This window comes from Aulonocara stuartgranti (assembly GCF_965226115.1).
Source record: "Aulonocara stuartgranti genome assembly, chromosome: 12".
Lineage (NCBI taxonomy): Eukaryota > Metazoa > Chordata > Actinopteri > Cichliformes > Cichlidae > Aulonocara > Aulonocara stuartgranti.
The window spans coordinates 11,617,018-11,633,718 of record NC_138948.1 but is presented as its reverse complement, the minus strand read 5'-3'; the positions used below and the strand labels follow the sequence as shown (position 1 = coordinate 11,633,718).

At 41.6% G+C, this 16,701-nt stretch overlaps 1 protein-coding gene across 3 annotated transcripts; it reads right to left on the bottom strand.

Moving 5' to 3' along the window:
- Positions 1 to 393: 393 nt before the first annotated feature.
- On the bottom strand, positions 394 to 15,475 carry hic2 (hypermethylated in cancer 2). 3 transcript variants are annotated; one of them, XM_082554396.1, is made up of 2 exons: positions 14,733 to 15,475; positions 394 to 3,985 (listed from the first exon to the last, which is right to left on the bottom strand). In XM_082554396.1, the coding sequence occupies exon 2, from the start codon at positions 3,921 to 3,923 to the stop codon at positions 2,160 to 2,162; it is 1,764 nt and encodes a 587-aa protein (XP_082410522.1). In that variant the 5' UTR covers positions 3,924 to 3,985; positions 14,733 to 15,475; the 3' UTR covers positions 394 to 2,159. The 3 variants fall into 3 exon arrangements, with proteins under 3 accessions (XP_082410522.1, XP_082410523.1, XP_082410524.1); XM_082554397.1 differs by having other exon boundaries at positions 14,741 to 15,475; XM_082554398.1 differs by lacking the exon at positions 14,733 to 15,475 and adding an exon at positions 8,447 to 9,045.
- Between the last annotated feature and the right edge of the window lie 1,226 nt (positions 15,476 to 16,701).

The window sequence follows — 16,701 nt, the reverse complement described above, 5'->3', positions numbered from 1 at the left end:
AAGTGGAGCCACAATGAACAGGGCACCCAAAAGCTATATCTGACAAGTACAAACAACAGCTAAAAACAATATTAATGTGTAAAATCTATAAGCATTAAAAACCTGTGTTGAGAGATGGGCAGGTTAAAGCATTAGATAAAAACTTACCATAATCTACACACTTTTTACAATTAATTACATAGGAACTTTCAACTAATCAACATAGAGTTTGTAAGAGTAATCAGAGGTAGAGAGGTCACAAGCCTACATAAATAGACTTTTCTTTTTTCTGAGGGGAGGAAAGCTATACAGACAGAAAAATAAACGTACCCACTGAACATAACGCTCAGTCTAAAAACACCCTCTTCACCTTATCCCCATGAAACCACCCGCCCCGCCCCGCCCTGCCCCAACCCAACCCAGATCCCTCCCCTCCACAAGAAAAGTCCCAAGACCTTCCAGTTTAAACATTCACTGAAACATGACAAGTTGTTTAAGCAAAAAACAAGTACCTCAAGGGTTCATCTGTCCAACCAGGTTTCATTCCTGGGAGCACTAGCAGGCAAATCTGAAAACAATGAAAATCTTCTCTATATTAATGCAAACAGCTGTAGAGAAGACTGAGTGTTTGTCATCTGTGAAACAAAAACTTAAATCAGTGTCCTCCAACGTGAACCTTCTTTCAAGAACTTCCAGTTAAAGCATGGAGATGGTCCCAAACCCAGTTACCCCTCCTCTTAAGCCCCTTTCAGACATGTTTTCTGAGTGCCTCAATGAGCACACCAAGTTACTTCTCTGTAAAAGTAGTGACAGAATTCGCATTAGATACCGTTTATGTGTAGCTTTTAACACAGCAGAAGTCTGAATGCATGCAGACATGAGATTGTGACTGAACACCTGCGTAGATGTGAGTTGCTTAGCCCATAAGAAAAACAATAACATGCACATAACTGCATTTTATCCCACCAGATCTGCTTCTTTGTGGTAGTAAGATGAAAACAATTACTCTCTAATACAGTTTTGCTGTTCCCAATCCTGAGGAGAGATCTTTCTGGGGGAAAGCGGTGGCGTACAGCCCATGCAGCAGCACTATTTAGCAGGCACACTTAGTGTCAGTGGCAAAGAGAACTACAAAAACAAAATTGGCAAAGAAAAAAAAAATTACTTTTCTGTGTTTGTTTTTGTTTCTAAGATTTTACATTGTGTTCCTGAGTGCACTGCTTTCCTTTACAGTAGTACAGTTTTGCTCCTTGCCAAAAGTTCGAGCTCTTTATTCCTAATGGCCCACCACCTCAACTCTTTTCAAGCCTTATTATTTTACATTATATTCCGATTTAAATGAAATCCTCTGTAAAAACTGTGTATAGTTTGATTTATTTTACACAATCGTTTGGAAACAACTGTGCAAAATAAATAAATTTTTTAATACTGACCAAAATAATCATGATTGGGATTTTTTGCCAAATCTAGCAACTCTCTTCATCACCTTCACATCTATGACGGTATAACTGTGAGAAATATGGATGTAGAAGTCATCATGTCTGTATGCCAGAAGGCCATCACTTTAACAGATTGGGGTAGCGAGCAATGTTACATATCCCATGTCTGAAAAGGGCTTTATATACAGATACCCATCACCAACCAACACAACGAAGCATATAAAGCTGTCAGGGTTAAAATAATCTTTTTGCTGAATTATTGCCAGTATTGTTTGCACGTGGTTTTTTTTGGTCAAAGTAGCACTGGAGTACACAGGGGACTCTTGAGTCATCTGAAAACTTCAGAGACTCAAAGGTAGAAGAGAGAAAAGCTGCTGAAGGGTATGAAGTGAGAGGCTTGACATTATATCAGTACCCACATTCACATTTAACAGACCAGACGTTATGCAACTCCACCATTGCTTTGTGACTTTGGAGAGAGACAGCAGTAAACTGTCCCTTTAGCGCTCCTGAGAGGTGAGCAGACGTTGTTCGATATAAACAACAACTGAATCCTTGCATCAACAAGATCCCACCATCACCAAGAGCACACTGTGGCTAACGGCTACATCATTCACTTAGCCAGGGCATCATAAACTGGATTAATATGTAGAACTATGTGTATGTGTGCATTTCTTTGCTTTTGCGATGGAGAAAAGGTTTGTATTTTCTATTCCCAGAGTTCTTTGGCTTGATGCATTTCTAAGAGGGTGAGGTGTGCATTCTCAGGTGACTGATGAGGTTGCGCTGCTGGGTAAACTTCCCCCCACATAGCTGGCATTCATACGGCTTCTCTCCAGAGTGGACACGCATGTGCTCTGTCAGACGGTACTGGCGTGTAAAGCGCATGCCACACTCTTCACATGCAAATGGCTTCAGGCCGAGGTGGCTACGCATGTGGCGTGTCATGGTTCCCCTCTGGGTGAACATTTTGCCACAGATGTTGCAGGGGAAAGGCCTGGTCAGCCAGTGGCTCTTTTCATGTTGTCTCAGGGTTGCTGGGTCTTTGTAGCTCTTACTGCACACTGTACACTTGAACGGGCGCGTTTCAGAACCAAAGGTAGAAGGACCTACAGTGGCAGAAAGGTCCTCGGCCTCCTCCTCATCTTCCTCTTTCACAAAGGTTCCTCCCTCCTCTTTGATGTAGAGCTCATCCTCAGTATGCGTCTCCACATGAGCATTGAGCTGTTCAGAACTGGGGAAACCCTTACCACAGGGAATACACACATAGAGGTTGTCTCCAAATGCTGGCTCAAAACCTTCCTGCCTGTACACATAGTTGGCGCTGTGGTGCCCCCCTGCTGTTCCCCCTCCACCTCCTGCAGTCTCTCCATCACTCTGACCACTTTCCTCACTGTGATCCTGGCCATTCTCTCCTCCTTCTTCCTCGTCCTTACACTGGAAGGACTGGTCAGATGTGAAGCTGTTCCCACTGCCACCTCCAATCCCAGATGAGCGGCTATCTTTAGGACCAACAATTACCCCATTAACCAGGGGCCTGCTGTGATCTTCAGACTTCAACCCTGAAGCCTCTCTCTTAGGCCATTCATTCTTTCGAGCTCCCTGTCGGGACTTTTTCTGTGGTGGAGGACCCTCTGGCTGGTTTTGGATTTCCTCTGAGGTTTTAGAGGAGGAGTTGAGGTCCATGGTCTCTGAGATGCAGGTGTCTGCACCCGGCAAGGTGGTAGACGAATCATCCAGTGAGGCACTGTTGGTTGTCGATACTGAGGCAGATTGAGGGGATCCTTGGGAGTTGCTGTGTGGGCTGAGGGCATCTGTGGCTGTGCCCGCAGAGGGTGGACTCTTCTTGGAGAGGTCTAGTCCAAGGTCCGGTTCCCCCGCACTTCCTCCGCTGCTGAGGTTACCATTACTGCTTCCATTCCCCCCATTCCCGTTCTTCCCAGAGGTGCCAACAAACATCTCGTCATCTGAGAGCTTGTCCCGAAGGCCTTCATCTGGCTGTGGCTGGTCAGCATCGGAAAGGGTTGGAGGATAGTGGTTATTGTGGCCAGTAGGGGTAGAAGAGGAAAGCCGCTGGTTGTTTAGACGCAAGCGGCTAAGGGGACCTGGAGTGGAGGGTTTACCTGGCAGGGGTTTCCCACCATTGCGCTTAAGCTTCTTTCTGCACAGAGCAGCAAGGTCGTGGAGCTGGAGGTAGCTGGCTGCAGTTAAGAGGGCACTGAAGTTCTGCTCATTGCTCTGGTCTGATGAGGACAGTAGCTTCCCAGTGTAGATGAAGTCAAGAACTTGTCTGAATACCGAGGGGTTAACCATCTCTGTGTCGAGGTTGATGAGGTTGTCATGGAGGACCAAAGATTTAAAGTAGATGCTGCTTGCCGCCAGGATGTTCTTGTGGGCACGGAAGAGAGCATTCTCCACCACAATGATAACATCACACAGGAAGCCCTTGGCTCTCTGTTGGTTGAGTTGCAGCAGCAGTTGTTTGGCATGATTTGGCAGTTCCATTTCCTCCGCCCTTCTTTCCCCTCTCTCTCGTCTCTCTCTTCCTACACGTGCACCACCTCAAGCTGAAAGAAACAAAACAAGGACATGATCAGTATTACATTAAAAAAAATAGTTTTATTACACTGAAACCACATAAAAATAATGGGTTATTGAGAAAAGAAATAAAGAGTGGTGTTTCTTAACAGATAACGCAAAAATCAATATTTAGTGGCATTGGCGGTGGATGAGGGGGAAAAAAAGGCTGAATAAGCAATGTGCTGTAAAGGCTTAGCTAACGCTTCTCTAATGGCAAAATTGAGCTCACTGGGAAATTAGCAAACTGTTAGCAGTGCATGCCATATAATCACACAGCTGCTTAGAAACTGGAACCTTCTCTGTGTCCGACTTTTCTTTTTAAACAAACTGTAACCCTACATGGATCAAGTTCTGACTGTACACATTACCACTTATCTGGCACAAAGGTCGTAGGGGTGGAGGACAAGAATGGGTAAAGTAACTTCTTTCCTAAGTTGCCTCATTCCACTATCTCACCAGAGTAACTAGTTTCGATGGGATGCCCTCTCTGGAAACTCAGCTAACTCTAGTCTCCATTAGGTCATGGTAATGTCAGCCCTGCCCTATTGTCTGGGGGTTGGAGATCTGTGGAAGAGCAGGGCTGGGGGGGGGGGATTAGGTGACACCTGAGCAAGAAAAACTACACAGGCGCTTGGGCAAGAGAGTAGGGGGAGGGTGTGGCCCCAAGGCAAGGACAGCACCACTCGATCCTCCAGAGGGGCCCTTATTTATGGAAATAGGACGAGTGAATCCAATTCACTGCTAAACAACATACTGATGGCCTAATGGTACACACCACAGTACTTCTATTTCTAGTTTTCTCTACAAACACACATTTTGTGTTAATGCAATAGATGCAAAACTTCTGAGGGCAATATCAGTGGTATGATTTGGTTGAGGCAGCAGTCTGTCCATGTTTAACGTTCCCTCAAAGCCACAGGCAAGCTTAGACAACACAAATTTTCAATAACCACAACAGGGTATGCCATACTACAAGAGATTACAATCTAAGACAAAGAAATGTTTAATTCAAGTCAAACACATGTAGAAATTGCCATTTTAAGTGCCAAGCAAGAGCTTTGAAATCACATTTAAAAACACCCAGCACCAAGGGTTGAAATGGATCTGCATGTTGTTTAGTGATTGCAGTGTGCACATCTCAAACATTGAATAAAAAAATAAAAAAAAATCATTTTTACTGTAAATAAACAATAACATGGTTTAATTTGTGCTCAAAATCCTGACTCTATGGGCAAAAATACCAGCTGATATCAATATTGTGCACAGATCACCAGATTAAAAAAACATTCTAGAGTTAAGACACCAGTAAAAGAGGAGACAATATTAATATTGATTCAATAATATGAATTGACCAAAACGAACTATATTAATGACATACGTAGTAACTATCGACCGAGGTAGTTACATTAGCTCTATAGTTTAACTTGAACTTATTCTAGGTTAATATATCTTAAGCATGATGCCCTTAGATACCTTTTAGTAAAATTAAAGCACACATTATCAAAAAAAATTCTGAATTTCTCTCCTTGTGTATACCATCTCCTTAACCTAACTTCAACAATCATACAGCTTCTGTATAATGCTGTAGGTATGAGATATGCAGTAGCAGGAAAAACGGCAACGAACAGCTGAAAGCAACAAACTAAATATCAAGTACTGATAACGACACATTACTACTGGCATTTGACCTGGTCTTAGATCAAAGCAAAGCTTTTAAAGAATATTTCAGTTTGTAATAGATGTGAATTATCCTCAATTGTCCTCAAAACGCCATCAGGGCAAAAGCATAAGTTAAAATTCAAGTAACTGTATCTGTTTAAAATAGTTTTAACTGCACAGTAAGTAAGCACAACTAAGGAGTCCATCACAGCGTTAAACAAAGACATACATATCCTGGCTAAGGCCCTCCAGTATCCCTTCAAATACTACAGAGAAAAACAAAGTACCACTAAAGAAGATGGCACACTAGACATAAGAGACTTGTTAAGGATGGTAATGACCACCCATTATTATAGTCAAAATTAAACACCATCAAAGAACAAGAAGGTTAAAATTTTAACCTGGTAAAGAGTGCTGAGTGTATCCGGTATGTAGCCAAGCTGACTCTGTCACAGACTAGCTGATACAATCAGCTGAAGTGATCATTACCCCCAGGTCCAGGCCTGGGCTTGCCTCCTCTGCTTTGACACTTCTACTCACGATCTTCTTCCCCTCCCCCGTTTCTCCTCTGTACCTCTCCTTTCTCTTTATCTTCCAGCCCTCACCAGCCTTTCACCGGGCATGCAGACACATCCCAGGAACAGCTCACTGTCCTGTCCCCAATGTAAATCATAATGAGCTATTCTGAAAAGCACAACCCAGATGTGTTAATCGTACAACAAGCTAGGGGAGTTTACGGCACTCAGCCCTGCAGGCGGTAATGGAGAAGAGGGCTACTAGAGAAAGAAGGGCCTCTACTGTGATGCCAGCCAGGAAGCCATATATCAAGTCTCTCTCTTAACATACACACACACGCACGCACACCTCTGCAGGCTTTATGGGGGGATTCAAGAGGCTTTTCCAGCGGACCAACATAAAAGGGGGCTGGGCTCACAGTAGAGAAGCCAGTTCAGGAGAGAAAAAAAAAAAAAGAAAGAAAGAGAAAAAAAAAAGCCCTCCCCCATCACCCTCCACCTCTCATCCCTCGTTGTCTCCCTTTCCTCCCCTCCATCACCCACCCAGCTACCCTCTCCCCCTGGCCCCTCCATTGCTGTGCTGTGCCGGCTGGATTCCAGGGAGCCGCTAATGGATTATGGCTGATCTATATGCAGCTAGGGTAGGACACGTGTAGGCCCGGCTCACCTTCCAACGATGCTGCCCAGGAAAAAGAGGCATGATACCACAGGGGACAGAGAGGCCTGCACCATGAATGTAGCTCCAAGTGTGACTGCATGGCACCCTTTCCACCTAGAAACATTTCAATACTACAAACCACACCATTGTTCCCGTTTAACTCCGCAGTTAGAGTCAGGGATGATGTATCAACTGACAAAAACAGCAAAAAAAATAATACTATTTCCAGCATGCCAAAAGACTAGTTTCTATGGATAATATTAGTAAGTTAGAAAGCAGTCTGCAGGGTTCGATCACCATAGTTTTAAGCCCTACACAAAAAGGCTGGTAGCTCATTGGAGAGAAAGCATGATAGCTGGTTTAGAAGGGCTGTAAGAAAGACTTCTCTCTCTGGCTGAACACCCTACAACATACCAACTAAATTCAGCCCAGGGAGGTTGTTGTCTTTGAGCACACACAGTGGATCAGCTTACCATTCCCTGCAGTGTAACCTCTTCAAAAACTATGACATAATGATAGGGGCAAACTCATCTTAAAAAAAAAAGAGAAGAAACAAAGCGCCCTGCTACTTATCCTCAACCTTGACTTGTGTCAGGAGCCTGATGATCAGGAGATGAGAAGAGAGGTTTACACACAACTCACAAACACGGCAAGGCTCATGCACGCGTGTGCAGATTGTAAAGTAGAACGAGTCAAAGAGCCCTGGGCACTGAATTAATGTCAACCTTTGAATTAAAACTGGTTACACCTGAAATTTGGATGATCAGGTTTGACTTTATTTACCACCCCTGTTTCTGCTTACAATTTTCCAGCGCATATAGATCCAACAGCAAGTCGGTGTTCATGTAGCAAAGGTGACAGAGAGCTGTGGCACTAATCTCCTGAACACAGAGTAAAAAAGCCAAGAGAAGGCAGAGGTGAGCCAAAGTCCTGTGGTGCAATAACAAAACACACCCTACTGCTGTGAAAGGTCATCTGCTAACAACCAATAGAAATCAGGATTGACCAGGATTTTACATGCAACTTTTGTTTAATTGGGGCTTCTTTCACAGAGATTCATTTAAGCAAGAGATAGTACTGGGTAGAGCAGGGCGATATGGCCAAAAATATTTATCACGATATATATTTGAAAATTTGCGATAACGATATAACTGACGATATAATTGATGCGAGACAAAATACAACTCCACAACATTACTAGCGCAAAAAGACAACCTTCCATTTATTTTCACTTAAACAAGAAGCTGGTTTTTATGTACATTAAAGCTTTATAAAAATGTAACAGTGCAAATGCAAATTCCTTGCTGAAAGTTTAACCAAAAGGCATTTCCAGTAGAAATGGGCTGACATATCCTGAGCATAACCATGTATAATATCCACTGAAGTTAAAAAGAGGTGCTTTGCAACATTAAACTGCAGTGTGCAGTACGTATTTTTTGGACCATAAGGTGCACGGGATTATAAGGCACATTAAGCGAAACAAAGCAGTCAGATAAATCAAACTTTATTAAACTCATTCTTCTTGCTTCCTCCACTTCTGTACCATTGTTTCATTAATGTTGAATTCTCTGGCAGCTGCTCTATTCCCATGTTGTTGCAGTATATTAATGACTAACCTCGTATTGTGGATGGATTATCTCAGTTGTTCTCCTGACTGAAGTTTGGTCCGTTTACAGCATCCTGCCATGCGATTGCATTTGTCTCTAACCATGAAGAACCTTCACGTTCACTTTTATAAGTGGAAAAGTGTTAGTGTTCGTCCTCCAGCTTCACTGTTTATGTTATGCTAACATAGCTGTGTCGCTAGCGATCACGTAGCACATCATTATATACCAGCTAGCCCAACTTCAGTAACCCTACAAACGTCACTGCTGTTTAGTTTCCTGTCTTCATTTATGTTGGAAGTGATAGCAGAGCTGTACGTTTGATTTTTTTCAGAAATCTCTCAGTCAGAACATGCAATATCATGCTTAGGTAACTAGCGAAACTAGCGAGCTAACTTCCGCTAGCTTCCTGCTAACTTCTAACTCCGTTAAATGTAATAACTTTTGTTTTCATGGATGCCTGGAAGTTAAACTTTATAGTTACACCTGGTAAAGCAGCAATGCTGATCGTTTTATTAAAGATGAAAGAATTTAGACAGTTTTTAACTCTAAGTGATGCTGCAGTGTTGTTTGACCTGAAGAATACGGGGTTTAGGACCCAGATTACTCCCAGATTTAAGAGCATCTTAGTCTGACAAATATGACAATAACAACGGCCGCTTGCATGTTCTGCAAAAACAATGTGCTTTGTTGTGTATCTGACGGACAAACACCAAACCAGTTCCACATCACGGAAGTTGCACCATTTTTACAAACCAATTCTGGTTCATCAGTTTCACTCAACAATCGGCCATGTGCGTATGAAAACAAAGGCACTGCGCATGCGCGTTTTACTCCCATTCTATCGCGATATTTCATTTTCCTATCGTTGCCTAACATTATAACGGTATTACCGTGAACGGTATAATATGGCCCAGCCCTAGTACTGGGTTTGTAGAACTGCCATCACACAACATCAGAACCTGCATAAAAGGATCAGTGGTAGAGACAGATAGGTAGGAACGATTGAAGTAGACACAGAATGAGAGGCAATCAAGGGCAGGAGCAAAAGGCCTCACTGTGTGTGTGTGTGTGTGTGTGTGTGTGTGTGTGTGTGTGTGTGTGTGTGTTAGATGTGTGCATGTGTTGTGTGTGCACACACACAAACAGAGTATGCTGGTGGGCAGAGAGAGTGGGGGAGGGGTTGGGGGGGATGGTACAAAGCCAGTTTGAAATACAAACACCAAGCAACCACCTCTGAGCCATTTCAACATGGCTGACACTGCTGCATGGGTAAGGCTGGTCCATGCAGGACTCATGGGTACAGCAAGGACCAGCTGTGGAAGGACAGCTCATAATAAAATGAGATTAAAGTAAACAGTTAATTTTAAAAAAAAGAAAAAAAAAAAAAAAAAAAAAAGCTAACTACTATGTATGCTCTTAACAGACATTACATGTGAGCTACATACGAAACACATTGAAGATTTATCAGGTTGCTCTAAACCATTTCTGACAATGAATTAAATTCTTTTCTTAGCAGAGCTGTGCAGCAGGGCAGCTCACAGTATTTTATTACAGGTGATATGTAATGCTAGTTAGTCATGCAAATTAACATAATCATTTCCATTTTAGTCTCATTTGATTGGTTACAAAGACGCACGTTGTTTTGTTTTTTCATCCTGCTACACGGCCTTTACACTGCATTACTCTATCACGCACACACATTTAAAACTTCATTTAGAACATCTGTTAGGCATATACATGATCCAAAAATCAGGTCTCTCCTGTTTCCATAAAGTTTCAGAAATCACATTACAGCAAAGGCTCCACAAAACTCAACTTGGTTAGATTCAGAAAAAGCTTCAGATTTACACAATAAACAACGAAAAAAAAAAAAAAACACAACCTTCAATCTAAAACCTTTTTACAGTTTAATTAAAAAATAAAATAAAATCATTCACTTGTAGTAAGATCAAGTCTTTTAGGCAAGTTGGCAATGCAGGCATAAGACAGAATATAGAAGGTAAAGATGACATATAAAGTCACTAGCTTCAGTCATTTCTTGAAATAGCCTGCCTAAACTTGCAGGCTCAGTGGTAGATTTTTAAGTGCATCTAGTGCTGGATCCATTCTGGATGTAATCTTTTCAGAAAAGCTGCAGAGGACATATCCTGCTATTAGAAAAAGCTCAATAGGTCAAATCGGTTCTGTCCTGTTTTTGGAACATTCCGTTTTTCAGAACTGCTGGACTGCTGGGTGAACAGGTGCATGATTATAGTATGTATGTGAACTACAGTACCCTGACAGTTTGGGTGAACACTTCCAGTGAGGAGTTCAATAGTTAAGCAAGATAAACAAGTCCTGCCCACAGTGCAGTGGAATGACAAGAACCTCATTCTGTTTATCACCGATCAGAAACCTGTGGCCACATGTGTACATCCTAAAACCTTACACAGCTATGCTGGCATTCAGACCATAGATTGTCGTGTAACACCAGGGAAGAGGAGGAGGAGAAGTTTGCTGATTTTTTGAAAAAAAATGAGATTAAATCCTTTTTTCCTTACCACATACCTTTAAAATGGGAAATGAATCAATTTATTCTGTGGTATGAATGATATCTGGAGGTAATCTTAGCTAATAAAACAACAGCAACCAGTGCCAGATGAATTTTTATTTTATAAATTGTCATCAACTCATTTAATGAGATGATTTAGTAACTCTAGTTTTTCAGCTGTTTTGTAAACGTGGGGTGTAGATGCAAGTGCAAGACTAAAAATACAGCGCTAGAAGAAAAATGTCATGAGTAGATTTTGCATAGTACATTTCTCTTATATTTATAGAGACATTCGTTTGTTATTAAACTTGATGTTTCTCTTGTTAGTACGGGTTAAAACGCAAAAACACAGATTAAAAAGAGAGATTTAAAGTCTACATATAAGTGGTTTATTTCTTTGTAACTGTAAGGGACTGATTTTGACTAAGATGATAGTCTTATAAAAAAAAAAAATTCAAACTAGCTGATGTATCTATTGGTTATGTCTAAATTTCTTTACATGCAGTATTAACTCATTTCTTTACCAGGAGGTAACACTTACTGTCTGCTAATCAGGTCTGTGAGTCGATCCCCAGTTTTGTGAGTGTGTGTGTCTGTATGCATTGGATCGAGTGCCATATGAATCTGTGTGAATGAGAGGCTATAGCTTATAATGGGAACGCTGCTGTGAGTGGTCAGAAACACCAGAAAAGTACTAGTTCATTTAGTATCTGGCAGTTGGAGGTAATGGAATTTAAGATGAGGCTATATGTAACAGTTTTCATTGCTGAAAAAGGACTTTGTTAAACTCTCATTTGAAACATGAAACCTGAATCTGCTTTATGCACTGAAAGAGTTCCAACTACCATTTTCTCCTGCTGCCATGGATTTAATATGAATAACTTTGCATCTCTGCTGTGTCTTGAGTATCGTGTTCATCTAGAATGTCCTCAGGAAAAAAACTAAATAAACACTGAGACCTTCACCAGCAATCCTGTTTAGTAACTGGTGCCCACATACATCACAGTGCGTGCCCTCACTAAAAGCGCAGTAATCAGCCACTTCACCGACAACTGAACATATGATTGGTATGATAAAGTGACCTCTGTCTTGCGAGACAACAACCCCCAACCCACATGACCTGATATCTAATGCTTTGACTGAGGACATCATGTTGGGCGAGTAAGAGATCTTGTATGGTCCAAGGTTTTACAGACCTGCCAGCCCCCCCTCCTCCTTCAGCCGTTAAACACTGCGCAACCTTCTGGCTATCAGCACTACATTCCACATTCTTCTTCTTAAAGAACAACAACAACCCTGTCCCGAGGTGCTTTATCCACTGAACAAACCAAACAGCCTCTGAACAGGCAACCACCAAATAGAACAGACAGCTACACATAGATACAATAGCCCAGAACAATCTATAAGTCCCCATCCAACATGTCAGCACATATAGCCTAAGTAGCCTTCTTACTGTATTGCACTGCCCATACATGCTGCTGTAAGCCTGCATCCAATACACTATGTGTGTGCTGAGAAAGAGAAAGGACAAGACCAACTGGCCGATCATGAGGCACACACACAGACCTCAAATTACCCTCCAGGCCACACTCTGCAGTCCATAGTAATCAATGAAACTAGTCACACTGACCACTTGACTTGGTCATTTTTTATTTGTTTGACCCTTGCTACTTGATCTCTGACCTAAAATGTTCATTTGACAAAAGCATCAAAAAGTACAGCGGTTACTGTACAATATTTTACAGGATTTACTGGAGAGACCAGCTTGCCCACATAATCCATTTTCAGCGTAAAACTTGATCAACTCTATAAAAGTAAAGCGATCAATAGTCTCACTCAGTTTCTTCAAGGTTTATGAGATGGACTGGTTTAAACACAATGGATTAAGCAGTTCGCTCATCAAAGCACTGTGCTTTTACTGTGCTGATATCATCAAGTGCTTCAGGCATAACAGCCAGGAGTCCCATTTCTCCTTTAGAGGCTTTTCCAAATTGGATTATAAAGTGCAATACACATTTGCATGTGTCCCGTTCTTAACAATACAGCTTTTAGGTGTGTTGTTGAAAAACACACCTAAGCTACCTCCAGCCAAATTTTGAGGTTGGCAGACAGAGCAGCTGAGCGCTACACCTATATGTTGGGCTGGGTGTAGTCTGCCAAAATAACATCTTGTAATCTTTTTATTACAGGCTGCAGTCCCCTGCAACTCTAACCAGAAAAAGAAGCCATGAAAACAGTTGGATTTTATCTTACCTTTACTCTACTATCAAAGCAAGAGCTTGAAAAAAATGATAACAATGCCAACTTGAAATGAATTCACACCAATGATCGCAGAAACAAACAGTTAATGTGCAGCTGAGCTACTGGAAATGTGTGCAAAATAATTTTATCATGTGTAAAATGAAAGACATTCGTTTCCCTACCAACTGGCAAAATATGAGACAACTGACCATTTTTCTACAGCCGTTTTACAAGGGGGTAAGTACATTTCGTCAACTGTTAATTAAAGTGGAAATGTTTCCACAGAACTACACTTTGGTTAACAGCAGCCAGTCGAGGAAACGCACATTACTGGCATTCTTATGCCTTCTTATCGCCATGCCCCTTGGTACTTTAACAGCAGCAATCATGAGGAGCAGAGCCGCCTTCACACCCGAGTACATGCATTGTTTTATTGGCTTACTTTAAGTTAATGATGAAGTAATTAACGTACTGGTGTGATTTTTTTCCGCCTTTTTAAAAAAAAAAAATGAGGATGCTTATTTACTGACAGAAATCAACGACAGTGTAACAGTGTTTCTATAAAACAGTGCAGTTATAGGTCAGAGTGTAACGTGACACCAACGCTGTAGCTGATTACAAAGATGGTAGCTCTGGTAGCACCAGCGCACCTATAGTGCTTCTAAAACGTACACCCCACTGCATCGCTAGAATCGACGTTTAAAAAGCAACGTTTCAAACCAGGCTCTGCATGCATCCAACATTTTAATGGGTATATTTGCAAGACACTCCAGTTAAATGATTTTAATGTGCCTCACATAAGACCAAAGTGGCTTAACCTACATATAAACAATAAACAAGTGGTACCATACTATCTACAAACATCTCAAAGACTATCAGCTGATTGCGCAAAAAAAAAACATGCGCAAAATCCACAGAATCTGCCCCGCTCCATTTACCACACAAAGTGCAATTCAATACCAGCTGAAGAGATCTGCTCTGCTTACGCGAAAGCGATTGGTTTTAAAGAAAGATTCAACTAATCAGCTTGCAATTTTGTAAACAACTCACTGAACACGTTGGACTGCAAAACTGAGAAAATGAGGTGAAGAGTAGAAACGTTTTAGCGTTCATATACCACGTAGCGACGTGCCGTCCGTGGACCCTTTCTGTCCCCCTGATGTGCTTTGCCAACCTGGTAATTCTTTGGTACACACTCGTCCTGTGGGACATCTCTCGTAAGCTCACGACGCCTAATTAAAAATATAAAAGGAGCACATCGTTCGCAAACGGCGCATTGTTACAGGTTTGGGCAGAGACCGCGATATGTTCGAACAAATAATGTGGGAATCCTCGGCTTGCCAAGCAGGCTGGTAGAGCCCCTTTTTGTTGGCACGCCGTGGAAAAAAACACCAGCGTAACAGCGAAAACCTCTGCGATTCTTTCAGTGGGTGGTAGGAAACGATCCGATCAAAAAACGACAGAAATACGGCTCCGACAAACATTTACACGCCGCGGCAAAAGGAAAGAATTCATTTTAAATACCTTCTTACATCGGTATGGTCGTTCTCAAGCGGTCTTTACCATCCTCTTGCTCATCTCACAGCCTTCGGGACGCCATGTTGCAAGCTTATGACGTTAGCTTCCTCACCCCTGACCCACATTTGAATAGAAACCAGCCCCAAAGTGCAGCAGTGAAAACATCCTAATGTGGGAGGGTTTTCACTTTTTTACATCAGGAATCTTACTAACTTTACCTGCAAGATGGCACAGAAGGAAACAAAGAGTGCTATTTTCTTTCATTGTGTTCAAACATCTTAAGGCCTTCTCCTCCGAGCAAACCGACCCAGTTATAGTCCTACCATCCTGCTGTGTGCAGGTAAATGCTCCGTGAGATGCCTGACTTTAAAACTAATTTTGTAATATGTGTAATCTATGAAGGGACTGTGACGGGGAAAGAAATAGAAGAAGGGAGTTAAGTGATGTGCAGTTTTAGAATCGATTTACTAAGACTTGAGGGGTATTTTTATATGTGGCATAAGGGATTGTACACGAAAAGCTGTAGTATGTTTTAAAGCGGACTGTTGAGTGTATCCTCTTTTATCTGCAAAGGCCTTCACTCCTAAAATATGCCAGTTCGGTGCGCAATGCACTGGTGATAATACATACCACAACCACCACAGAAAACAGCATTAGACTTGATAAATCTCTTTATCAGCTGGACTTAAGACGGCTGCATTGCCTTCAAAACCTCAAGCCTCAGTATCTAAATAATGATAAGGGGAACCCATTGACTTTCTGTCTGTTTTTCATATTTTTAAATAAAGACAACGTAGCTTAAATTTGTGTAAATACCCGTTTTTGCAGTTATCTTAATTCATTTATTTATTGTTTTGTTTAATGGGACTGTGATGCCTGGTGACAGAACTGGCTTAATGATTTCAAAATATATATATATGAAAGCAAGTGAAAAGCAGAAAGAGAGGTTCAGAAACTGGACCAGATGTGCGGAAGTGTTGCGATACGCAGGCTCCTCCTCTTAGCAAAGAGAACCAGGCTTCTTATTGCCTCACTGATAGATTTCACTGAAACACGACTTATTCAGAATAGTTGAAGAGTATGCAGATGTTAATAATGAAAATCTTAAAACCGCATTAGCTGCAAGGGGTTGCATCCTCTCGGAATCATTCGCCGTTTCCCAAGTAAAACCTTTTGTGTTTATGTGCTTAAATTGAGCCGGTCACATTCCGTGGAAGTCGGCATTATGGCGGCGTGCCAAAGGCCACTTCTGACACTGTGTGGTTGCCGCGGAAACTGCATACTCAGCGCGAGGGGTTACGTAATCAAGGTGCTCTTACGTGCTCCACGTAAACACAGGTAGAAGATTCCCAGCAAATGTGTGTGTGTGTGTGTGTGTGTGTGTGTGTGTGTGTGTGTGTGTGTGTGTGTGTGTGTGTGTGTGTGTGTGTGTGTGTGAAAACTGTTTAAAATCTGCTAGAACTCTTCTATCCCAGCCTACGTTCACTGGAAATGTACATAAGAAATCATTTATCAGGCGGACTACAGTTTGTGTTATGCGGTGTTGGATCGTTTGCCCAGCTATGTTTGTAATCTAAGAAATGTAGAAATTACTAATTATTGTTTGAAAATTAAATTAAAACTTTGTTGATAATTTAAATAAACTTACAAGATTCTGCCACACTTTACTTTGTAATTGTTTATTCAGTTGGGCTATTAAAAAACTAGAGTCGAAACACATTACTTGCACTGGAAGACCATTTTCATTGTGAAGTCCATGATAAAACAACATCTTCCAAGAATGTGTCGCATTTTACAGTTGATTTCCTTTCACAGTGGAGAAAATAATACATTTTTAACAGTTTGCCTGCCGTGGCATGTTGACATCCATCCATTTAGAAATGATCCAACTCTTAGGAGGAACTCGGTGTACAGAAGGACTCAATTTTACTTGTTATTAACAGAGGAGGAACTAGAATTTTTTTTCACTCTATAA

Excerpts from the sequence above, each read along its gene's own strand:
- hic2 (XM_082554396.1), bottom strand. The coding sequence starts at position 3,923 with ATGGAACTGCCAAATCATGCCAAACAACTGCTGCTGCAACTCAACCAA.